The sequence below is a fragment of the Zootoca vivipara genome, chromosome 5 (assembly GCF_965207765.1).
Source record: "Zootoca vivipara chromosome 5, rZooViv2.hap1.1, whole genome shotgun sequence".
In the NCBI taxonomy this organism is placed as follows: Eukaryota; Metazoa; Chordata; class Lepidosauria; order Squamata; family Lacertidae; genus Zootoca; species Zootoca vivipara.
This window is the reverse complement of record NC_142588.1, coordinates 57,486,521-57,512,162: the sequence shown is the minus strand read 5'-3', so window position 1 is coordinate 57,512,162 and position 25,642 is coordinate 57,486,521. Positions and strand designations below refer to the sequence as shown.

At 41.3% G+C, this 25,642-nt stretch overlaps 1 protein-coding gene across 5 annotated transcripts in view; it reads left to right on the top strand.

The window, feature by feature from the left end:
* UGGT1 (UDP-glucose glycoprotein glucosyltransferase 1) overlaps nucleotides 1-24,547 on the top strand; it is a 42,477-nt gene extending 17,930 nt beyond the window's left edge. For 3 of the 5 annotated variants that reach the window (XM_088670727.1, XM_035132970.3, XM_035132973.3), the window contains exons 17-41: nucleotides 1,223-1,354; nucleotides 1,613-1,777; nucleotides 2,213-2,333; nucleotides 3,277-3,375; nucleotides 7,587-7,610; nucleotides 8,123-8,217; nucleotides 8,821-9,027; nucleotides 9,180-9,311; nucleotides 11,570-11,700; nucleotides 12,185-12,280; nucleotides 12,637-12,739; nucleotides 13,259-13,338; nucleotides 14,256-14,445; nucleotides 14,966-15,124; nucleotides 15,763-15,848; nucleotides 16,226-16,310; nucleotides 17,294-17,382; nucleotides 17,951-18,055; nucleotides 18,534-18,618; nucleotides 19,053-19,235; nucleotides 19,795-19,955; nucleotides 21,054-21,168; nucleotides 22,015-22,131; nucleotides 22,918-23,086; nucleotides 23,602-24,547. In XM_088670727.1, the coding sequence (XP_088526853.1) occupies nucleotides 1,223-1,354; nucleotides 1,613-1,777; nucleotides 2,213-2,333; nucleotides 3,277-3,375; nucleotides 7,587-7,610; nucleotides 8,123-8,217; nucleotides 8,821-9,027; nucleotides 9,180-9,311; nucleotides 11,570-11,700; nucleotides 12,185-12,280; nucleotides 12,637-12,739; nucleotides 13,259-13,338; nucleotides 14,256-14,445; nucleotides 14,966-15,124; nucleotides 15,763-15,848; nucleotides 16,226-16,310; nucleotides 17,294-17,382; nucleotides 17,951-18,055; nucleotides 18,534-18,618; nucleotides 19,053-19,235; nucleotides 19,795-19,955; nucleotides 21,054-21,168; nucleotides 22,015-22,131; nucleotides 22,918-23,086; nucleotides 23,602-23,627 (2,955 nt within the window). In that variant the 3' untranslated portion in view covers nucleotides 23,628-24,547. The remainder of the gene's footprint in view (nucleotides 1-1,222; nucleotides 1,355-1,612; nucleotides 1,778-2,212; nucleotides 2,334-3,276; nucleotides 3,376-7,586; nucleotides 7,611-8,122; nucleotides 8,218-8,820; nucleotides 9,028-9,179; nucleotides 9,312-11,569; nucleotides 11,701-12,184; nucleotides 12,281-12,636; nucleotides 12,740-13,258; nucleotides 13,339-14,255; nucleotides 14,446-14,965; nucleotides 15,125-15,762; nucleotides 15,849-16,225; nucleotides 16,311-17,293; nucleotides 17,383-17,950; nucleotides 18,056-18,533; nucleotides 18,619-19,052; nucleotides 19,236-19,794; nucleotides 19,956-21,053; nucleotides 21,169-22,014; nucleotides 22,132-22,917; nucleotides 23,087-23,601) is intronic. The other 2 variants (XM_088670728.1, XM_035132971.3) reach the window with 1 other exon arrangement.
* Nucleotides 24,548-25,642: the final 1,095 nt, after the last annotated feature.

The following is a 25,642-nucleotide window of genomic DNA, read 5'->3' as shown; positions in this document are numbered from 1 at the left end:
TTATGAAAGTGGTAATGTACTTGCTGTCAGTGATATGAGGGGAGGTCCTGTTGTGAGTTCTTGGCCATCTCTTTCCTGGAAGGAGAACTTTTCTTGCCAAAGCCACTTTTCTCCCACTGCACTGTTCTCCAAGTTAAGCTGTAAGATTGAAGTGACATGTCCTCCCTTTTGTGCGTTCCTGATGTAAATCTAATAGAAAGGCTATGTGAGGAACGATCTGGTACATTGTTGTGCATCTTTACATCTTTTCCTTATCCTGTAACTATAGTGATGGCAGCATGGGATTGGAGGATAGGGGGGGGGGCAGAATATAAACCATCCTTGGCACCACAATGAGGCTTTTAATGCTGCCCTTCCCTTGCTCCTGTCTCCACCCTGGTATCTCTACCTTATTGCTGATGTACCTGTGCAATTGAGAGCTTGTTGTCACAGTCATACTTGGGCCTTGGCCAAGGCTTGTATGTGTTTGCGGGGGGGGGGGAGTGGGTAAGAGTGGATTCCTCCATCCTTCCTGCCCTACATTATGTGCAGTGTGCTGTCTTCCCTTCCCTGTTGTCCCTGCAGTTTGATTTTAGCCTTCAACTCGCTCTTAACAAAGTTTGTTCATAATGGTGATCGGCCTTTTTTAGAGGCTCATCCATGCCACCATCAGTAATTTACTTCCCCTCATTCTGTCTTCCCCACATTCTGCTGGGCACTTATACATCCTGGGGAAATAAAGGTATTGGGAGAACTAATGAGAAACTTTTCACTGTAAGAACCTGCAAAATAGATAACCAAAGCAGTTTGTAATACATGCATACAGCCATCTGTCTGTCTGTGCTGTATGAGATGTATAATTATTTCCCTGCAGACATCAGCTTTGCAGGTTTAGCCTACACCAAGTGTTGGGGATATTATGTTGCTCTATATAAAACACTGCACGTGAGCAAAAAATGAGGCTGCTACTTTTGTCACACTTGCTTACCTTACTGCTTCTTAGGCCTGGGGATGATGGGACAAAAAGACTAATAAGCCAAAGGCTTCATGGATAATGTGGGTTTTGAAATTGGGTTAGTAGGAAGAGAGAAGAGGCAGCGATGAGGTCTTCATGGAGGGAATTTGATACATAAGGGCAGGCAAAGCGAAGTTGAGAGAGCAGCTGATTTATTGATGGTCCTCTGAAGTGTAAGGAGAAGAGGTAATATTTTTAACTGCACATGTGTCAATGTTTTCTTGACAGATATACAACAAAGTAAATACAGGAGAAAAACTCAAAGTGGAGCATGTGGTTAGTGTTCTTGAGAAGCAGTATCCTTATGTAGAAGTGAATAGCATCTTAGGAGTCGATTCTGCTTATGATCACAATAGGAAGGTAAGGCGTTCATGTGTGCAACTTACCTGTTTTCAAACCCCATAACCCTTTTTGTAGAATAAAATTTCTGCCAGACTATTCATTGGAGTGGTCAGAGGTGCCAACAGGATTTTCTGGACCAGGAACAGCAGTATTTACCCACCCCAATAACCTGCTTTCACACAGGTTATTTTGGAAACAAGGACTACGTTGCAGTAGATAAAGTCAGTAGAGGCAGAAAGGAAAAAAAATCTTATTTGTATCTTTTGTGCATTTCAGGAAGGACGTGGCTACTATGAACAGACAGGTGTGGGGCCCTTACCTATTGCACTTTTCAACGGAATGCCCTTTCAAAAGGAACAACTAGATCCCGATGAACTAGAAACTGTGACAATGCATAAAATACTAGAAACAACCAGCTTTTTCCAGAGGGCTGTGTATTTGGTAAGCCATGTTGCTTGTAGCCAGGGATTTCAAAGACCTCTTCGGTGCTTAAAGATGAGATGGCCAAGATTCAAAGAGCTGTGCAGCTAGTTCTGTGCTTCTAAGGAGGCTGTAGGTTTACATTTCCCAAATGGCAGCCCTGCATTGCCACAGAGGAAACTGCTATGTCACAGATCTGCTGCTCCAAGAAGTGTAAAAAATCCAAAGGGTTGCACATAAGAAGCAATTTAACATCTTGCAAAATATTGAGATGCTAATACTGATATGTCTTTAAATGACCTCTTTGAAGGGAAGGTTCTGAGAGAACAAGGAATAAAACCAAAATTAAAAAAATGATCTGACTTCTCAATATTATTCAGATTTTCAGACCAGTTCCAAAATGTGCTTTTTGTTTGTTTGAGGGTTTAGAGCTGATTTTCTTTCTTTCTTTTTCAGGGTGAATTATCAAATGATCAAGATGTGGTTGAATATATCATGAACCAGCCTAATGTTGTGCCAAGAATCAACTCACGGATCTTGATGTCTGACAGAGAGTACCTAGATTTGACCGCAACTAGTAAGGCACACTTGCTGTTGAATCCATACAAAATTTTAATAACAACAACAATAACTTGTTAGTGGACAGTAAGATATGATTTGGACACTAGTTTGTACTCCGCCCCGCCCCCACTCCTTTCTGGCATGGCCACAAGCTGTTCAGAAATATCCACTTCCATTTTAAACTAAGTATGCAGTTTGTTGTTTTGCCCAAACTTGGACAAACTGCAGTTAGTTTTGACCAGGGGTAGGCAACCTAAGGCCTATGGGCCGGATGCGGCCCAATAGCCTTTTCAATCTGGCCCACAAACGGTCCGACAATCAGCGTGTTTTTACATGAGTAGAATGTGCTCTTTTATTTAAAATGCATCTCTGGGTTATTTGTGGGGCATAGGAATTCGTTCATTTTTTCCTTCAAAATATAGTCCGGCCCACCACATGGTCTGAGGGATGGTGGACCAGCCCATGGCTGAAAAAGGTTGCTGGCCCCTGGTTTAGACTGTGGTTGGTCAAGACAAATAAAAAATACAATTATTCTAATCTTAAAACAGAAGCAAATAAATGTTTCCAGTCTCCTCCTCATGGATGTGGCAGAGTAGGAGGGGAAACAAAGGAATTCACTAGCTGAAGCCTCCTGCAGGCAACACTAAGCTGTAGTTTAGCATTGTATCTAAATGTTGTTCAAGAGTTTGAAAGTTTTCAGGCATTTTGTATTGGCAAAAATACAAGGGCTCCGTACTTTTATTGGGTGGTTTTCTGCCCTTTCTCACTCTTAGCCCTTGTTCCTTGACCTTGCAGCTGTTCTTGCCTACGCTTTGTCCAAATTCTATGATGAATTATTTAGGAACATGCCCTGTAGGAACATTGGGAATTTTCTACCAAAGAGCGTAATTTTCTTTTTAAAATAAAATAGAATTTGATTTAAAGTGGTGATTGTTGATGAGTTAATTTTTTTCTTGCAGATAATTTCTTTGTGGATGATTATGCTAGATTTACATTCATGGATTCCAAGCACAAGACAGCTGCTATAGCCAACAGCATGACCTACATGACCAAGAAAGGTACAATTATGGGAGTCCTGTCTCTTTCCCTTTTGTACTCTGCACATGAATGTTTATTCTGCTACTTTTTTTAGCCAGGGCTTCTTTTTGCATTGTAAATCATAGCAAGGCATTTTAAAAATGTTTCTAATGATGCCATGTTACTGCTCCTTCTCTGTGCTAGTTTTAATCTCACTTTGTCCTCTGATTGATCCTTAAATGTATACCCAGTTCTATCTGACCAAGTTCTTTGGTTGTTCATAAAGACTCCATAGATTTAGCATGTCATTATGGCTTTGCCGTGTTAACATCTGAAGAATCAGGTAGAAGAAACAGTACAGATTGGTTAATAATGTTAAAAAGTATTTGCATGGCATTTCTTTGGCCTGTCTAGCTTCCAGGCAGCATCATATTTTCTGTTGTCTTAATTGATTTCCTCTGCTAGGCTTGGTCTGTACTTGAAGCAGGGTGAGAGGTTCTTGCTCAGGCCACTCCCTGCTATGTTAGTTTATTACTCGCAGAGCGTATTTTCTACCACCTTACAGAGCAGCCTTCTGTGCTGGCTGGGGCTAATGGAAATTATCATTTAAAACAGGCATGGCCATACTTGACCCTCCAGATGTTTTGGGACTACAACTCCCACCATCCCTAGCTAACATGACCAGTGGTCAGGGATGATGGGAATTGTAGTCCCAAAACATCTGGAGGGTCAAATTTGGCAATGCCTGATTTAAAACATCTGGAGGGCACCAGGTTGCAAAGACTTTCAAAGTCTCCTTTTCTCTTGCATTTGCTGTGTAGACCCAACAGTAGTCAAGTGCTAGTCTTGCTTATTGGGAAATGTTAGCTTGGTACTTCACCATTTAATTTCACTTAGTTTATTAATGTATATGGATATATGAGCAATATGTTTCCTTATTGAAAATGGAAGTGTTAATTGCTTTTGAAAATAGCCCAATAGCAGCCAATGGTAGTTGGCAATTGTTGGGCTTAGAATAGTATTGTAGCTGTTGCCAAGCCGTTTTTAAAAAAACACCCACCCACCCTAAAATCACTAATTCTTCACTTCATTACCACATTTCTTATTTTTTTGCTTAACAATAAAAGACGACAAGTTGACTGAATATATGCCAAAGGAGAAAATAAGCTTAGAAGAAAAATGGGATGAAATATAGTGCTATTGCAATTCTGCATATATGTGTAAGTTATTACTTTGGGCTTTTATAGCCATTATGGGATTTTTTTGGTTTGGATTTTCATATAAAATTGTCAAATCAAGGCTTTATTCTGATTTATTATGCCTTTGCAAACCATGCACAGCTTAGGTAATGAGTCTGGGAGAGAGGGGTGAGTCACATATTCCCATCCTTAGCCCCTCTCTTCTGCCTCTCTGCTAAGGCCTATGTTGGCACCATCTTTAGCTACAGATAATGCTAACCAAAAATTGCTATTGACTGCGATCAAAGCCAATTTCAACAACCTGGTTAATATAAATCCTGAATAATGTTCTCCTTGTTGTCCATAACCATGGTGAACTTGCAAGTAAGAGATGAAGAATCAGAGGAAGCATAAATATGTCAAATTCTGTGTTGGATTGAGTCTGTGGGCTTCAGCAAGTCTTCTGAAGAAACAGACTTCCCTGCTTCATTCTAGTGATGTACCACAACTATAGAACATGCTGCCTGTTTGATTTTAAGCAGCACATGAAAACGTTCTTGATCCTCTCTGGCTTTTGATGTAGGAGTATCTAATGTGTTTGTATTTTGTGTGTGGGGGGGGGGGGTATTTAGTTCTCTTCTATAAGTCACTTTGAACATAACAGCTAAGGAAGGGCCATTGAGACATTCTACAAAAGCTTGGTTTGGGGATTTTGTTTTGGTAGATGTATCAATGACTGACCAAGTCTTCTTGCCTATCTAGGCTTTTAACTCCAGCAACTTAAAAAGGGGTAAACTGAACATTTTATCCATTGTTAAGGAACCCGTTCTTTTAAGGCTCAGTACTAGAGGTGCCCTTGGCCTCATCTTACAGTGGTTTTTTGAATTGTTTCGGATATTGAGGTCCAAGTATGTAGGTGAGAACCTTGGAGTAGTCTGACCAGCAAGTTGCAATCTAGAACCTTGTCCTACTTGGCAGGTTCTAATCTCCTGTAGTGAAAATGTGGTTTTGGGTCCCCTCACACAGCCAAAGTTAGGCAATTGCTAAAGCTTCCCTGGAAGCTTTAGAGTCTAAAGTTTAGATCCTGGCAATTATGGGCAAGTTTAACGTGCATTGTCTAGGTATGGTGATAATAGCAGCTAGTAGCTGGGCAGCTAGCTCTGGGTTCAATTAAATGAGACAATCTGACTTCAGGCCTTGGTTTGTAACAGAAAATGTTCCTGTCACACTAGTGGATCATCTTTGTTGCAAGGTAGCATGGGGCATTGTGCCCCTGTTCATTTTCCAGGACCCCTCAATGAGTTTTAAATCAACCATGCTATCTTGCTGGTGGGATTGGAAATGCAGGACACTACTTTTACAGTCCCACTTAGCCTGTTGGGCAGTGCTGGGGAGCTCTTATGGGAGTTACCCTTTGGGATAGGATAGGGTTCTGTTCTGTCACCCAAAAATGTGCATAGTCAAACCATCCCCATGGAACTGCCCCTGTGCAAGCAATCTTACCTTCTGGAGCAGGGCCAGACTTTGGTAATATGGCACCCTGAGCAAGGACAAAATTCGACACACACACATACACACCAATTCTTATTTTCACAATAATTCCTTTTGGTGTAGTTGCTTTTTTATGGATCTTCTCAATAAGTACCCATATAAATATAGGTATCACCATCACCATCACCATCAGTATTTTACGCGCCCGACTCGGCACCCTTTCCAGGGGACCTGCTGACACCACCATAACTTCAACGCTGTCCAGAGCTCTCACACCAAATGGGTCTTATGCCCCGAACCTTGCTTACTGGGCTTTGGAAGGCCCTTGCGAGATCTCGTGGGGCCGTCTTGAGTTCCCGTGAGATATTGCCAGAGCCCCCCAGAGTCTGGTAAGCAAAGCAAGGCAGAGAGCTTAAAAGCTGTTTCCACGCCAGAAAAACCCTCTTAGGCTCTCTGCTTTCCATGCTTTTGTGTGGTTTCAACTGGTTGGCTGTCAATTGTGCAAAGTTGGAACCGCACAAGTTAAATGTGTGTAAGCTGCGAATTACCTGTACTGACGATACCTGATTATATCTCTCTTTTTCATTGAACCTGAATAAGGCAGGGCTATCCTTGACCGGCAGGTGGCGCTGTGGTTAAATCACAGAGCCTAGGGCTTGCTGATCAGAAGGTCGGCGGTTCGAATCCCTGTGACGGGGTGAGCTCCCGTTGCTTGGTCCCAGCTCCTGCCAACCTAGCAGTTCGAAAGCACGTCAAAATGCAAGTAGATAAATAGGAACCGCTACAGCGGGAAGGTAAACGGCGTTTCCATGTGCTGCTCTGGTTTGCCAGAAGCGGCTTTGTCATGCTGGCCACATGACCTGGAAGCTATACGCCGGCTCCCTCGGCCAATAATGCGAGATGAGCGCGCAACCCCAGAGTCGGTCACGACTGGACCTAATGGTCAGGGGTCCCTTTACCTTTATCCTTGACCGGATGTCTGGAATCAGTAATAGACTCAGTAAAATTGATAGAGGTCCATCCAAACAAGAGTAAGCTTTTGTTAGTAGGAGACTCTATTGAATAGGAAATAGATGTATGCTGGATGTAGCTGCACCACTCCTGAAAATGTGGAGGTGCTCCTGGGCCCAGCTTTGCTTCCAGGCTCAGGTGCTAATGGTGGCCAGAAGTGTATTTTTCTCACTTTGTTTGGTACTTCAACTAAGCCCTGTTATTGATAATTTAACACCTGCCATCATGATTCACTAAAGACTAGAGCTGTCATTGAAAACTGGGGGTATTTGGAAAATCATGTGTCATATAGGATCTTGTCAGGTATTATCAACTAGGCTTCAGTGTGAAGAGGACAAGGCATGACAGATCCATTTCATTTGGAATGGGTGCATGACTTCTGAAAATGAGAGAAATACTAGAGATGTTGTGGTTTCCTATTGCTGGAAATGAATTAATTCATAGTTGCCTCTGATATTAGTCACTGTTTACAAGGGTCAGGCATACCCTGCTGTGGCTGTTGGGTACTTGCAAGGTCTGTTCTGTAAACTAATTATATATTTTCCCACTCTTTCCTGTTTTACTTCTGTCAGGCATGTCCTCCAAGGAAATTTATGGTAATGAGCTTGAGTGCATTTCTTTCCTATTTTGCATTACTAATTTAAATACATTAAATCATGCTCAGAGCCCTTAGTTATTGACCTTAGAATCTGTAGGGAATGAAAAATAGATGCATGTTTTAAAATATTTCCGGAAATATAATTTGAGTCCACATTAAAGTTTTGTTTATTTGCTAACTGGAAAACTTAAGTTGCTTGAGTATTCTTTGATAAAAAGGATAAAAATCTTAAATGAATACGTAGCTAAATAAACCCCAGATAATAAACAGAATTATGCATGTGCCTTATTTTGTGTATCTTAAAACATAAACTTAATTTTAGCAGATATATATATCTACATATATATACATGCTGTTACCCTTGATAAATATTGATACCATTGGGATCTTTTTGTATCTTGCCTGAATGACTTCTAAACACTGCATGTGCCCAGGTTGAAATGGAAATGCACATTATGATATTATCCGCTTCAATTTTCTTTCTTGAATGTGTTGTTGTTCCTTTTACAGATGATTCTTTTGTTAGACCGGTGACTTTCTGGATTGTGGGAGACTTTGACAAGCCATCTGGAAGGCAGCTTTTGTATGATGCTATCAAACACCAGGTATGTAGCAGTCTTTGTTGAAGAAGGGAAGGGAGGGAAGCAGTATTGTCAGCATACCTGGGGAACTGAGCTACACCACCTGATTGTTTTTTGTGCCTTTGAGGGACAGGCATGACTAATTGCTAGGCTCTCTCTGTGTTTAAAGGAAGAGTAACCAATTGTTCTTTCAAACCACCATGCATAGCTGTCAAGTTCTCCCTTTTTTAAAGGGAAATTCCCTTATGCTGAATAGGCTTCCTCGTGAGAAAAGGGAAAACTTGACAGCTATGACCATGCCTTGCTGCACCCTAAGATCTGAGTACCGGAGAGGAGCAAGCCATAATCACTGTCTTAGCATTATGTTTCAGCCAGGGTTTCAGCTTTGTTTTCTCTTAGCAAAGAAAAATAGATAAGCTGAGAACAAACTTTTGTTTATTGTGGTTTGTTTGCACAAACCCTCGTTCAACTATAGTGCTAAACCCAGGGATGGTGGTTTGTTTCCAGCCAGCACAAGCAGGACGCATGGCATAATCAGCTTTCCTCTACATTTAAACCCTACCCTTGTTTGCTGGCCTTCAGTGCTTGTACAAACTGTGTTCTAATGCACATTTTGTTTTTATGCAGAAATCCAGTAACCATGTCCGGATTGGCGTGATCAGCAACCCCAGTGAAGACCCAACCAGCGACAACACAATCATTGCTAGGGCTATATGGGCAGCCTTACAGACGCAAACATCTACCAATGCCAAGAACTTCATCACAAAATTAGCTAAGGAAGAGAATGCAAAGGCGCTGGAGGCTGGAGTTGATATTACGGAATTTGCTGTTGGAGTAAGTACAAGCTGGCTTTTGCTGTGAGGTGGTACACTAGTAAATTGGAACAGTAGTACCCAGTTCTTTCTTTTCTTTTTTTAATTTACAGCTTTCCTGTCTTGTCTCTGAACTTACTTTTACTCAGGGTCTCTTTTCTTTCTTTCTTTCAGGGTATGGATATTGATGTTTTCAAGGAAGCCTTTGACTCTCCTAAAGTGGATTTTGTTCTTTCACATACCATGTACTCCAGGGACGTTCTTAAACTGAAAAAGGGGCAGAGGGCAGTGATCAGCAATGGCAGGGTAAGCAAACTGGGTCCTCCCCCCCCCAAAGAGAGCTGTTTCACTTCCAGGAAAATGTTTTGACATGCTTAGCCTGTCTAATTCTCCACACTTGAGGGAGTTTAGAATTTTGACTTTGCATATTAGTCAATAAAAATAATGGGATCCAGTCTTTTGATCTGAGATGTGTTTGAAAACTAGTTGGAACTGAAAATTACCAGTACATGATAGGTCTTTGTTTAGGGTGGCATTAATAGCTGGGTTCACTTTACTTTCATTGAGCTACTCCACATATATTTTTAAAGTCCTGTAATGGAAGGCCCCCAAAAGGTTGAATGTTGTATTACATAGAAGTATATGATTTCATATTTTGGGAAATAAACAGAATTTTCCATATATTTGAGTGATGTATCTTCGAGCCTGGAATTTTACTGTTTACACCTGTTTATCCTAATAAACCCCAAACCTGTGTGTGTGTGTGTATGTGTGTGTGTGTGTGTGTGTGTGTGTGTGTGTGTGAAAGCCACCTTGAATAATTAACAGCAGCATTCAGCTTCTCAGAATGAAACACTTTCCCACAGCAGTCCTCTGGGAATGGATAACTTAATGGATCCAAAGAGCACTTTGGTGGCTGTTGTAATGTACTGCATTTGTCTTAGCGGTAACACAAGCAGTCTATTTTGCTTTCCCTGGAATTCAGTTTTTCTTAACTGATTGGCAGTGAAATGGTTTTGATCATACGAGTTTGCGTGAATTTTTTAAAAAATTGATTCCTTGCCATATTTATATAATACTTTTCAGTCTATCGAAGCCCCTAGGGCTTCTGACAATATCTGTACTTAAAAAATACTTTTGCAAAAACAACAACCAACCAGACAATAAATAAGAATGCATTATCTGGGCCCACAAACCCTCTGAAAAGGCAACATTTCCAGTAGGTTTTGAAATTCTGAAAAGACAGAAGTGTCATGTGTTCCAAGTTCTCAAGTTCTGGATAGGGTTGCCGTTCCCTGGAAGGAGCAGGTTCATAACTTGGGGATATTCCTGGATCCAACATGGACACTTGAGACCCGGGTGGTCTTGAGAGCTAGGAGTGCCTACTTTCAGCTACAACTGTTTGCTGGCTATGACCACTCTTGACAGAGATGACTTGGTCATGGTACTCTATGCTCTAGTACAGGCTTCCCCAAACTTCAGGCCTCCAGATGTTTTGGACTACAACTCCCATCTTCCCCGACCACTGGTCCTGTTAGCTAAGGATCATGGGAGTTGTAGGCCAAAACATCTGGAGGGCTGCAGTTTGGGGATGCCTGCTCTAGTAACTTCCAGTTCAGATTGGAATGCAGTTTATGTGGGGCTACTACCCTTGAAGACTATTTGGAAATATCAACAGATTCACAATAAAGCAACCTACTGGACGAGGTTGCTTTTAGAACTCATCTAACTGCTGTTTTAAAACAGCTGCACTGGCTGCCAGTTAGTTTCTGGGCCCAATTTAAGGTGCTCATGCTAGTGTTTAAAACCCTAAATGACTTAGGCCCCAAATGTTTGAGAAATCACCTCATTTCCTGTGGACCCTCTTGGATGTTAAGATCAGCAAAGGGGGGCCCTCTTGGTACCTCTGCCTCCTCAGATGTTTGGCAGAGAGTAAGACAAAGATGGCCTGGGAGAGGGCATTCTCTGTGACAGCCCTAAGTGGTAGAATTCTCTCTCCACAGAGGTGTGTCTGTCACCCTTGTTGTACAGCTTTCAGCAAATGTTCATCTCTTTGGCCTTCAACATTTGAGATGTGTGTTTTCAGCACCCATTCTATCCCTGTGACTTTAATTTGTTTTAAGCCTTTTTAATACTGAATTTAAAATTATTGTAACCCATCCCAGACCTGTTGGTGAGGGGTGTGTAACAGATTTAGTAGTAGTAGTAAAGCACAAATATACTTCTCACAGGAGTGCATTACAGAGCCTTTGAGGCAGCACCCAAATGACCCTGTCTTGTGTGACCACTTCACTTTCATGAGGTGAAACCAAGACCTCAGATGTTGACCTGATTGGGAAGGTTCATATGGTAGGAAGCAATTGGCACAGTTGCTAGTGCAATAATGGACAATGTGAACTTTCAAAGTAGCGAATATTTGACTGGTTAAATTCTGAACAGTAATATGGGTTGGATTACTGTATGCATCAGAGGGGGTGAGTAATTATGATCCCACCACAGTTTTCTTCACTTTCCTTGACCGTCTTACTGCTCTGATGCAACCTAATTTTCCATTTTATCTTTAGATCATTGGGCCATTGGAAGATGGCGAGCTTTTTAACCAGGATGACTTTCACTTGCTAGAGAATATTATTTTAAAGACTTCTGGGCAGAAAATAAAATCTCACGTTCAGGAGCTAGGAGTGGAGGAAGATCTGTAAGTAAAAATGAGCCAATGGCAAACAGTTTGAAAATTGGGGATTCCATTTGTTTATTTGGTTTCTATAAGCAGGAACAGTAGATTGGGGAGATTCTTTTATTTTTGTACTAGTACAAAATACCGGTTTTTAGGTTCCAAGTAAGTCCTCATAATGGGCTGGATTCTATGAACCGAGGACAGACTTCCTCTTGCAGAACAGGGCCTTTCTGCCTTTCCCCTCCCAAGCCGTACTTGAAGATTGGGAAACCTTTAGTTGGGGTTTGCAGCATTGGAGGGTGGGTTATATTCACAGAAGTAGGCTACTCTTGTGCAAGTACAAAGGCAGGGTCATTTTTTGTGTGCATGACACTGCTGGATCGAAAGTAGTTACTATTTTATCTTTTGCTAGTGTGTCTTTAGCTTCCATATTTAAAATATCACTTGATTAGGCCATTTTAGCATGGAAAGCAAATATTTGAGCAGATGGAATTTGTCTCTGTAGCGCAAGTGATCTTGTAATGAAGGTGGATGCTCTTCTGTCTGCTCAGCCAAAAGGAGAGGCAAGAGTTGAATACCATTTCTTTGAGGACCGATACAGGTAAATATATGGATAGATAGATAAATAATATTCTACTTTTATGTATATGGGCTATGTAAATTCACTTTCTCTATAAACTATTATAAATAATCTTCATAAAGCTTCACATTAACTTGTTGTTTTTTTACTTGCTATAATTAGAGAATGCTAATACAGTACATCATTTGGGATGTAAGACTAAATAGGGAATTGATTCCTTCTTCCTATGCATTGACAATTCAATCTCTGTTTATAGAAGGCATTGATGAATATACTATGCACTTATTGGTGGGAGTGGGGATGGGTTTTGCTTATGTTTCTCTCATGGGCTAAAACATAACATGCATATGTCAGTTTGTATTTTTCTTTTTCTTTAGCGCAATTAAATTAAGGCCAAAGGAAGGAGAGACATATTTTGACGTTGTGGCTGTTGTAGACCCTGTTACCAGAGATGCACAAAGACTTGCTCCACTACTAATGGTGTGAATATATTATTAGTTTGCAGTATAACCAGTAGCTGAAGAATATTTCATAATACACTAAACATTTCCTTTCCTTTTCTTGATATATAAGGTTGTTTTCATCACTCTTGAAAACACATTGCCTTTTGTGTAAAGCTTAATGTCCAGAACTTAAGTTGTTTTACATTGGAAAGTAATTATTATCAATATGGAGAAGACTAAAACATTTAAGGTGGTTATTTAAATAAAATATAACCTGTTTAATGGGAACCTCAGCTCATCACGTAACAAGATTTTCTGTTTCTCCCCTTTAATCCCTTCCTTTTTAAAATCGATCCTTCTAACCTTTCCCTTTTAGCCCAGATTGTTTCTAAATAACCTTAGTGTGGCTGCTGCACAGAAAGTTATCTGAGCATTTCAGCTTTAGCTAGCCAGTAGAAAGAGACAAATTGGCGGATATAGGATAGGTAGGGCATTGCAAGAAATGTACACAATTAGCTGTGAATTTAACTTTCTATGTCCATTGTTTTGTTCTAAGGTATTGAACAAACTAATAAACATGAACCTCAGAGTTTTTATGAATTGCCAGTCCAAACTCTCTGACATGCCTTTGAAAAGGTGAGGAATGGCTAACTTTATAAAATGTAATAAAGTGGGAAGCAAAACTACACTGCTTATTTAAAAATGCTGTAAGTTTGCCTCTTGATGCTACTGTCAGAAAACTGTATATTCAAGCTTTGTGGGCAGGGCCGTGTGAGCTTCAAAAGAGTTGCATTAGTCTCCACTTCAACTGATGTGTGATTTCCATATTGGAAGGAATATTGCCTCTACATAAATGTTGTTTTGTGATCTTAGGCTTCAATACAGTGATAAAAGCCATCATGGGGTCACAAAGAGTTGGACGCGACTAAATGACTAAACAGCAACAACATGTTCTGTCAGTTTTGTAGTGGATTTGTAGAAATTACTAAAATTAATTTGGTGTCATTTAGGTTCATGCAATGGGGATAGGGACTTTGCTCTTCAGGTTGCAGTTTTTTGTGCATAATGGAATGTCAATCTGGAGGGTCCACTGATCTTCAGGGTGGCAGTTCATGAGACACATGAGGCTGCTGAAAGAGAGTGAAGTTTCTGACTCATTTCAGTCTTCTACTTTCTGTTGCTTTGGTGTTGCTAACATAGGAATTCAATTCTCTATTTTATGCCCCAGTCATTGTTTTGTTTTTAACAGAAGCACAGAAAGGTGAAGAAAGGAATGAGTAATATGAGAGGAACATAGTTTTTTAAAGTGCTTGGTTTGAGTTTTGTTAGGAAAAGGAAGAGCTGAGGCACATCTTCAAGCATCAGAACCTAGAAGGTTGTTTGCTTGTGGGGTTCCAACAGTATGCTTTTTCAAAGCCGTGTCTCTTAAATGCTAGGCATGCAGAGGCTATCAAGGTTACAGATTTAAAAGGCATAACATAAAGACAATTAACTGTGACACCTGCAGGGTTTGAGATGAAAACATTCTGATAATTGTCATTTTTAAATTTTAGTTTTTATCGCTACGTTTTGGAGCCAGAAATAACTTTCAGCGCAGAGAAACTCTTCGTTCCTGGCCCAGTAGCCAAATTCTTGGATATGCCCCAGTCCCCCTTGTTTACTTTGAATCTAAACACGCCTGAGAGCTGGATGGTGGAGTCTGTAAGGACACCATATGATCTTGACAACATTTATTTAGCGGAGGTAAGTCCAGTCAATGTGTGTGTCCCAATCTGAAGAGGAGGGTTCATTTCAGAATTTATAATACTACTGCTAGTTTGCAACCCATGCCTTCTGGCTGGGTTGCAAACAAAACCATTTAATCAACTTTAGCCTTAATCACAGGTTAAAACTGCTCTGATTAACTGGTGCGGCTAAATTTGGAGAGCAAACTGCACAAACACACTCCTCCCTTTGCCAAATGTTTGTTTGTTTGTATCAGGGCAGACCACTGTGCCTTGCCTGATAGCAGCAAGAACCAAAAGCAACTGAAGCCAGTTGTGCTCAGTTGAAATCAGTGCAAATCATTTTCTTGCATGAGGTTTCCCCACCATGCATATGGGAGTTCTTATTAATAAGCCACTTTGCCTCTGTTGTATTACTTTTAACACAGGGATGGGGGCCCTGGGGACCTCCAGGTGGTCTTGGACTTTATCTGCCACCAGCCTCAGTTTTTACCTTGTTATGTTTTTGACTGCTTAAAAAATTCTTTTCCTTTTCCTAGGTGGAGAGTGTTGTGGCAGCTGAATATGAGTTAGAGCACCTCCTTTTGGAAGGGCACTGCTATGATATCACGACAGGGCAGCCCCCGCGAGGGCTCCAGTTCACACTGGGAACATCAACAAATCCTGTGGTTGTCGACACCATTGTTATGGCCAATTTAGTAAGTGACTTTCTTCCTCGCTGAATTAAAGTGGAAAACCTGTTGAAACCGATTTGAGTGCTCCAATTGGCCACTCAAGTGACTTATGCTTTTAATATGGGAAAGAGGCAGCCCTACATTTTCTGGGGTTGGAAGTGCCTAATTCCTAAGGTCTAACTTGAATGCAGAGTTAACAGAGCATCTTTTCTGATTGTGGGTTGGCCATCATATTATTGAGAGCTTGTTTGCTGGGTAAAGGTAAAGGTACCCCTGACCATTAGGTCCAGTCGCGGACGACTCTGGGGTTGCGCGCTCATCTCGCTCTATAGGCCGAAGGAGCCAGTTTGTCCGTAGACAGCTTCCGGGTCATGTGGCCAGCACAACTAAGCCGCTTCTGGCGAACCAGAGCAGTGCATGGAAACGGCGTTTACCTTCCCGCCGGAGCGGTACCTATTTATCTACTTGCACTTTTTGGGGTGCTTTTGAACTGCTAGGTTGTCAGGAGCAGGGACCGAGCAACGGGAGCTCACCCCGTCACGGGGATTCAAACCGCCAACCCCTAGGCTCAGTGGTTTAACCCACCATCTTGAGGTGATGCTCAGTTCTAAGCAAGTTATCTATCACAGATCTTTTCTATCTTTTCTCTTTCCCCTTCGCAGGGCTACTTCCAGCTGAAAGCCAATCCAGGTTCCTGGTTTCTGAGACTTAGAAAGGGAAGGTCTGATGATATCTACAGAATTTACAGGTGAGGTGGTAAAAAGCATTACTCTTGGGTTTGTATGTTTTTGGTTAAAATCCATTTGGGCTAGTATGGTCTTTTGCATGACATTGGTTGTGTTGAGCAGGGTTTTTTTCTCTCTTACTTGGCAATACACATGAGTTCACATCTGGGTTCTCTTCACCTCCCTAAGCTAACAAATTAGGAATTGTGTGAAATGTGTTTCATGTTTTCAGTTTATATTTCTTTCTGAAATACTTGGGAGGCGTAGACTGTGAAGGAAAAGCATTGTTTGATATAGGTCCATGATGAAAAGTAGGAAGGAATTAGCAGAACTAGTAACAAAGCAGCACTTCCTCCTGCAGTGATTACTGAGCTAATTTAATTATTCTGATCAATTTTAGCCACGATGGTACAGATTCTCCACCAGATGCCAGCGATGTTGTTGTTGTTATCAATAACTTCAAGAGCAAAATTATTAAAGTGAAGGTGAGTTTGAAAAGGGCACAATAAAAGTAGTAATTACAGCAACATTTGTTTAAATGCTCACTCACCACATATTTATAAAAAATACGACAACGTTTGCCTTCCCATAGAGGGCTTTCTGGACAAAACAGAGAAATTCAATCCTTTAAAGTTTTGGGTAAGTTAGGAGATGGGACAATATCTGAATAATCATCCAAGCTGCATAATGCAACACCTCTTACTAGAATGTATACTTCCCAGCTTATTAGAAGAGTAAAAGGAAGCTCCATTTGGCTCCTTATGTGTCTGTTAGGTAGGAGCATCTGCCCTACAAATGCTCTCCCAGCTCACAGAAGGGGATGCTGATGGGGAGAAGGGGTCATTGGAAACACACCCCATGAACAGGAGGGGGTAGGGAAAGATGAAAACCGAAGGGTGGCCTATATGTGTAGAACTATGCACTGCATCTCCTAGAATATATTTAATAACCTATTGTGTTTGAATATAGTTGCCAAAGCTGCATTTCTGAGTTTACTTGTATACATCAAGGATGGGGAGACTGTGGCCCTCCAGATGATGGCTTCCAACTCCCTTCAGACTGAGCCGGCACGGTCAGAGATCAGGGATGAAAGGCTCTGCAGTCCTGGAGGTCACAGGTTCCCCAACCCTGACATACATTAAAAAGGAAGTACGCCCACCTTTTCTTCTAGTATTTCTCACCATGTGAGGTAATCCAGAAGTGATATTGTAGGAGATGCAGTTTACTCGAAATGAATGTTTAACCTTTCCTTCAAGCCAAAGAGCTAGCTGGAATTTCACTTTGAGATTTCTTAGCCAAACATTCCCCCTTGCCCCCCCTCAAGGTGTCATTCTCTACAATTTACTTGGTAGTGTGGCACAATTCTAATGGGGGACACACACACACACAAAATGTATCAAGCCAGATGGTGTTTCAAAATAAGCTTTTAGTAAGAAGCTTAAGCTAATTCACTGTTCTTACTTCACAGGTTCAGAAGAAATTGGATATGCTGAATGAAGATTTGCTAAGTGATGGAACAAACGAAAACGAATCTGGATTTTGGGAATCTATTAAATGGTGAGCATGGCTGTCTTACACTTCGCTGCCCTTCAAGTTTGCTAACCTGAAAGATTCCTTGATCCTTGTAGCTGCTACAAAATACATATAATCCTGATGTGTCTTATTATAACTAAATACCATATCACTAAATTTAGAGTACTTTTTAATTTTTTTTGAGTAAGAATGACTTGATGCCATCCTTTCATAGGAGTACGGTAGGTATTGCTTTGCCACTAAATCAAATGTGAATAAATTCAAGAAGAGTTGTGATGCTGTCTGCAGAATTGTTTGTTTTTTCAGCAAGCCTGATTAACGTTGGATGACAGGAGCCTCCATTGGAAAGTTCTATGAAATCAATGCATTTGTTTTTGAATGGAATGTTTCACATTCAAAAGAGGCTGGGTTTTCTGTCTTTAGGTTTTGAGAACTATGATCATACGAAGCATCCCAGGCAGGCAAGCAATGCCTGCTACAGTCCCAACAAGTGTTGGTTAGGTGGAGAATATAGAGTGGAAGTGTAAACCTGGCTGTCTTATGTGACGTTGCACTATAAACATTGCTCCCCCCCCTCTCCTTCATTTTTAAGGGGCTTCACGGGTGGACAGAAGAAAGAAGAGGTGAAGCAGGAGAAAGATGATGTGATCAACATATTTTCTGTGGCATCAGGGCATCTATATGAGAGATTTCTCCGGTTAGTCTAGAATCACTAGTGCATAACTCAAATTGGAAAGCGTATTACTACTACTTGTAAATCGCAGTTTGGGAGACTCTGTATATAACCTTCATAGGCTACATTTCTCCATTGCAGGGGGTTGGAGTAGATGACCCTTCGGGTCTCTTCCAATTCTATGGTTCTGTGTACCTGGAATACAAGACCATATACGTAAAAACCTTGTGGCTTATTTTCTATATACATATAGCCATAACATGGCACAAAAAAAAACATAACTTGCCTTATGGTATGTATTATTAAGATACAATTTTTCAATTGGTCAAAGTATGCTGATATAGCAAGGGTAATATAATCTTGATCTTCTCGCGGTGCCATCAATAATTTCATGACTACAAATTGCCTGAAGGAGCCGGACACTGTATGCTGCTGATTTGGGTTAGTTCTAGATTTTTATTTTTATTTTTTTTTAAATCACCTTTGCCTATTTCCTTAACAGGATAATGATGCTATCTGTGCTGAAACACACACAAACTCCAGTGAAGTTCTGGTTCCTGAAGAACTATTTGTCACCTACATTTAAGGTTTGTTGTAAGAACCTGCTTTATATATTTTTTGTTGAAGCCCAAAGCTTCCCAGCCCCTCTCCCTCTACTATGTCAGTTTCTGTGTATCTTCAGCTACTTGCACTTGCACCTTTATCATTGAGTAGTAGTAGTAGTAGTCATAATTTTATTTGTTAAATTTCTTATTTTCTCAAAAACAAGACCCGAGCCAACTTAGAAAACATTTAAAATATACAAGAGACAATAGATGCTTGTTGTCGTGTTTATATCTTGCTCTTCCTCCCAAAGAAGCCCAGGGTGGCATCATCTAATAATAATTACAACTACTAAATATCTGGTTCCTTTAAGGTTTTATATTGGGCTTTGTTTTTGTGTTGCTATAAGCATAAGGTACTTTAAATTCCATTTTTGTATCAGAAACTGTTGAGACCACAAAGCATTATTTTGTTCCAGGAATTCATCCCATATATGGCTGAAAAATACAATTTCCAGTATGAACTAGTCCAGTACAAATGGCCACGATGGCTTCACCAGCAAACAGAGAAGCAGCGCATCATCTGGGGTTACAAAATTCTTTTTCTGGATGTGCTGTTCCCCCTTGCTGTTGATAAATTCCTGTTTGTAGATGCTGACCAGGTAAGTGGTCTTCAAGCTTCAAAAATTACCAAGTCAGTGCCATACATCTTTGCTGGCATGTGCAAGAGGGTACTTTCAGAAAAGCGCAGTAAAATGGAGAAATTAGCAGCCAGGGAATAAGCGCTCTGGGAGGCAAAACACAGCAAGTCTTGTGCCTTCAGCAGATGTTATGCCTATCACATATCTCTACTAACACCTGCTTCTTGCTGATTGCTCTTTCTCTCCACCCAGAGCCCATGTTAGGATGGTGGAAGGAGGGCTGTACAGTTCCCAGGAGGAGGGGAGGAAGAGTGCCTTGTCATCTTGGGTCATGTTCAGTTCAGAGGAACAGAGGGTAGATCCTGATTTGGTAAAGCGGTTCTGGTGTTGTTCCCATCTATGGCAATGGCCTTGGTAGTGGAGATGAGAGCAAAGTTGAGAAGCCAGGACTGTCATCTGTATCTCACCTGTCAGTCTTGATGGGTCTTTAGTTAATAACTCTCATAACTTTTGGAGGTTGTAGTCCCACATTTTCATCAGAACTGAAACTGAAAGCGGGGTATGAACGACTTTTCTTTAGATTGTGCGTACAGACCTCAAGGACCTAAGAGACTTCAACCTAGACGGGGCCCCTTACGGTTACACACCATTCTGTGAAAGTCGCAGAGAGATGGACGGATACAGATTCTGGAAGTCAGGATACTGGGCAAGTCACTTGGCAGGAAGAAAATACCACATCAGGTGATAGAAGTTTGTTGTTCCTGATACTGTGCTGCTGTTTGCTTCTGCTTTTTTCAAATAGTACTACAGTGGTACCTCGCAAGATGAAATTAATTCGTTCCATGAGTCGTTTCGTGTTGCGATAATTTCGTCTTGCAAAGCGCGGTTTCCCATAGGAATGCATTGAAATTTAATTAATGCGTTCCTATGGGCAAAAAAAAGGTCCGCCCCTCGCTTCCCCTTCCCCCAGCTCGCCCTCCAGCCTCGCGTCCGGCGCACTCCCTTCCCCTTCCCCCAGCTCGCCCTCCAGCCTCACGTCCGGCGCACTCCCTTCCCCTTCCCCCAGCTCGCCCTCCAGCCTCGCGTCCGGCGCCGACTCACCCGCCGCGCCCAGGAGCAGCCACACAGCCGCTCCAGAAAGTTTTAAGGCTCTGCCGAGCGCCTCCGCCTCTCGGCCCAAGCCCGGCCCAGGCGGTTGTGCGGGCAGGGAGGGGGAAGCAGGAGGAGGGCCAGGGAGAGGCTCCCTCCCTCCTTTCCCAGCAGCCAGACCCTCGCACCCAACCAGACAGACAGACAGCCTGCCATCTATGCTACTTCGTCTTGCGAAGCACAGCCATAGAACAATTCATCCTGCGAGTCTCCCAAAAAATTGTAAGACGCTTTCGTCTTGCGAGTTTTTCGTTGGACGAGGCATTTGTCTTGCGAGGTACCACTGTACTTGAAAGCGCTGCATCATCCAACTGCTGCTATCTAGTGATGGTGATATTGTGTTGAAAACATGTGTTTGTGTGTAGGATTTGTGCCTCTTGTATTGCAAGTTCCATCAGAAAATGAAGAGCGTCCATTTGATATTTTAGACAATAGTAGTCTATTTCCTGTATGCTTTCCTTTTATAGACACAAAATCTTCATTGTTATAGGTTAATTTATCATAAGACATATGGGTTTACCTTTGACAGGAACAAATGCAAATAGATTAATGTGATGCATTTTGTTTTTTAGAACATTCATCCAATTTGCCTGCTTGTGATATATTTATTTTGAGAATCTATCTGTGTGCATTTTGCATTTTACCTCTTAAGGTAGCAGTGAGTGAAACAGTTGCTCTCTTTGTTGTTAGTGCTCTCTATGTTGTGGATTTGAAGAAGTTCCGGAAGATAGCTGCTGGGGATCGGCTTAGAGGACAATATCAAGGCCTTAGCCAGGATCCCAACAGTCTCTCCAACCTTGATCAGGTACTTGTTATGCTTTCATTACAGTTTTGTGTTTTTAAAAAATAATTTTAAACAACTTAATTTTAAGGCAGGGGGTTGGACTGGATGGCCCTTGTGGTCTCTTCCAACTCTGATTCTACGATTCTAAGGTATCTGCTGTGTTCTGTCTTTTGGAAAGCTGCAGGGTCAGCACAAAATTAAGATGGGCACTTGGTGGAAAAAATAAAAAAGCATATAGTGAGGTTGGTATGGAGGCAAAAGAGGACACATAAAGCACTAGTGGCAGGTGAATGGCCAAGTGGAACTCAGTATCCATAAACTGAAGGGGCCTTCTGTGGCATGTGGGCTGTAGGACTGGTGTGATAGAACCAAGCCTATCCGTTGTGGGATAGGAGGAAACGTGGTCACTTAGGTGGAACTGCATTATGTATGAACAAGTAAAAAACAATGTGACCCAGCTAGAGCTCTTTGCTTTTAAAACCCAATAATTGTTGATAGTTGCCAGGCTTGGGAGGAAAAAAAAAAGGAAAACAGCCAGATACTGTGGGCTTACAAATTCTCATTCTGTCCAAAGTCTTCATGCTGTTATAACTGTAATCCATCATTCTTGTCTCTTCTTAATGAATCTTTTATGGACTGAAAACCACATGGAGCGATCTCAGCTAGACTTGTGTTCCAGAGTAAAAAACAAAATTGTCATGTACTGTATTTGCTGTTAAAATTTGGAGGGCTGTTTGTGTTCATGCTTGCTTTTCCAGAATTTCCTGTGCCTGCACTATTCTTAGTTTTCATATGATTCAAAAGGATGTTAAAGAAATAACTTTACTGTGTGTTAAAAGAACTGCAATGTTGTTTTCCTTCCAACAGGACTTGCCAAACAACATGATCCATCAGGTGCCCATTAAATCACTCCCGCAAGAGTGGCTTTGGTGTGAAACGTGGTGCGACGATGCTTCGAAGAAAAGAGCAAAAACCATTGATTTGGTAAGACTCCTTTGTATACACCAAAGCAGGAAGGGCCACGTGTCACACTTCAGTAAGGTTTCAATGTGTTCAAATTCTATAATTTTATCACAGCAGCAAGGATACTTTCTCTAGCTTTCCTGCTTTCGTACTTTTTCAAAGAAAAAGTTCATCAGTTAAATAGGGGGGGGATCAGATTTTGCATTCTCAGGAGGTAATTTAATCTCCAAACACTGGCCTGGGGATCAAAAGCATCAATTGTGACCTCTTGGTAAAGTTATTGCCTTCTGGCAGTAAGTGCTTCACATTTGTGGACCATATGCAACCTGGCATAGCAATGCATGCGTATGAAACTATGTTCAGGGATCTCAGACCCCATCCCCTAAATTTTGTGGAATTCTACAATGTTTAAATTGGAAAAACTGCAGCGGTGGCCTGGTTCACATATCACATCAAACCATATTTAAATACAAAGTATGGTTTAATTTAGTAACAAAGGTTTGTTTGGAGAGAAACAAACCACAAGCCCAGACTCTGACTTACTTCCCAGCAGCAAGGTAGGGGCAGGAGAAGAGTGTAGCAAAAACGTTTCAACCATGTGCACCAGCACACCATGGTTAAAAGTATGGTTTTAACGTGGCATGTGAATCAGACCAGTAACAGTGAAATTAAAATAGAATGATCAGCATAGTTTCCCTGTCCAATCATATTCAGGGCTTGAGCTACACAGGCACTGTTCAGTAAGTTTTCCCTGTATGTATGAAAGGCCGCAAATTTATTGGCAATGACTTATGTGTTGTGTTGCAGTGCAATAACCCAATGACCAAAGAGCCAAAGCTGCAGGCGGCGATGAGAATCGTCCCTGAGTGGCAGGACTACGATCAAGAAATTAAGCAGCTTTTAAGGCGTTTCCACAAAGAAAAAGAATCAGGAACGCTTTTTGAGGCAAATGAAACTAAACCACAAAGTCGAGAAGGTAATTGGTTTCCCTCACACTGCTTTTAAGATGCAGCTGTTACCTGTACACTGAGGTCAGGTGTGCCTGCTTCCTAAGACACAAAAGCTCAAATTGGACCATTTTAAGGCATAAATGCAGAAAATATAGTATAGCGAGCCATTTAAACTTCAACCTCCCTAGGAAAGAATCAGTAGGGATGCCGTTTACTTTGTTTCTTGACCATTTTCATGAATGTATCCCGTCATAATTTGTCCCATGCATAAGCTTGAAATCATTCTTTTGCTTGAATGCCTGCTACTATCCAACCATCCCAGGCCTCTTTGTTTGTTACAGAATGAATTTGAGTAGCTGCCGCTGTGATAACTGACTATGCAGGTTTTATTGTGCACTAGAAGAAATGGTAGTCAGTCCCTCAGTTATTTTGACCTTTGGAAACTCAGTATATTAACTTCTTTTATATATATATAATGGTTCTAAAAGTCATGGTTATGTAACTTTCATACATATTCCCCCTCTCCACTTCTCTTCCACAGAAATGGCAGCGCATGTGGAATTATGATCTATGGTGACCCACCGTGTGAGACTATTTCATAGACAATTTTTCTATCAAATGCTAGTTTTTTTCTAGTATGTTTGCAAGACTGCTAAGAAAAACTGAAGGGGAGGGTGACAAGCTGTATTACACGCGTTTCGAATTTGATTTTGGCTGATGGAATAGAATCTGGATGATTGGGATTAGCAGAACTATCTTTCTTTACGCCTGCAAGAGATGGAGGAGCCCACAGAGGAGTATAGAATTTTGGAAATGATTGATGTACAGTATGCTGAAAAGCAGCAAGTCTCTTCATCTATTTTTTGGCTACTGCACCACTGGACATCGAGATTCTGGGTCACCTCTGCCTTTCTCAGGAGGCCAGAGGAAAGGTAGTACTCAAAGAGGGTAAAAAAAACACTGAGACTACACAGGCACTTCCCTCCTTTGTGGATTGAGGTAGGGCCAACTCTTTCAGGTTTGAACAGGGCTTGTTATCATGCCTTGAATAAAATTACACAGGTATAGATGTCAAATGGATTCAGGTTTGTTTGTTTTTTTAAAAAAAGAAAATTATACCTTCAGTTCTGGAAGAAGAACTACAGTTCCTTCTATTAAAAATCCATTGTGAATAACTCATTCGTTGTAAGGCAAAATTTTAAAGCAACCCACCCAACTTCAAGAAATATACATTACAAATGAATGCATATTTTAATGAAGCAAACAGTGTGTGGCATCTAATACTTTTTTCATTGCAGACCTAAGAGAGTTGTTATTGAAGACTGCAAAATTAATAGGGCATTAAGACTTCTGTGATTTTGTGGCTCTCATGAATGTACTTTTGTTTACGCAAATCTGTGGAAGCTTTTTGATTTTGTAAGTTTCTTAAGTTTATTTTCCCTCAAACACAAGAGTGATTTCAGGTCAATAAAGCCTTAGAGTTCCTATATCTTACTCTCTTAATCCTCCTCTCGTGGGCTCCATGCCCTTCCTAATTGCTTCATTTCAATTTTTCCTTAAATGTTTCTTACTATAAAATGTCAGTCTTCTCTTGCTTTCATACTTTCCAAATTCCGTTCTGGTCAGGTTTTCAGCTGTGGAAAACATTTCCCTCTAGATAACTGACCTTTGAAGGGGATAACCAACCTTGTAATTTACTCCGTTTTTCATCTCCAATAACTCTCCCTCCACCGCCACAATCTCCATTTCATATGAAGTAGACAAGTCTGGCACAAAAGCACCATGTTCGAGATGTACTAAACAGCTGCTTGTGATTGTAAAATCTTGTCAGATCACCACAGAAAGTATCAAACCAGGTCATTCTTTTAACTTCACTAAGGGCAGAAGCTCCTCTTCCCTGGCTGGCCCTGTCTCATAGCAAGGAAGCAGGGTGCTTTTCAGAGTTCTTCCATCTTCTGTCTTAGGGTTTCACTTTTTCCCTGAGTACTTGCTATTGTTCCCCCCACACATACACACTATTTCACTGTGACCAGATGGTTGGGGAAGGGAAATTATAAAGGGGGTTCTTTTAAAAATAAATTTAAGCTGACTACAGAGCAGCTTCTTCCTTCATCTCCTCCTCTGTCCTGACATCTGGTTCTGCCTTCCCCCTCAGCTGGGGAAGAGAAAATTGGACTGAACACACCAGCTGCTTCCCACCTAGATGGGCAGCAGACAAAAAACATCATGTTGATACTCGACATCCAGCAGCTTCCACTTGAGTTCCCTTAGCTCACCTGGGTCCAGATCAAAGCGTTCCAGATCCAGGCACAGTGTAGGAAGCACAACATTCTGAAAGTCCACAGGTAGACCTGGTCTCACAACCCCACACTTGCAGAGGATTCCATGCCTAACAAATAAATTGCCCAGCAATGGCAAGGGTTCCGTAGATTGAGGCAGATCATATAGCCCTTTCCCTGTTGGATTTGAGCTGGAAAAGAAGAACACTCAGGGGAGATTAATGGTAACAAAGGGCATGATGGGCTTTTTCTTTGGCCAGAGTTGTCTGTATTGATAAGTTTTCTAAAGATAAATGGGGCAAG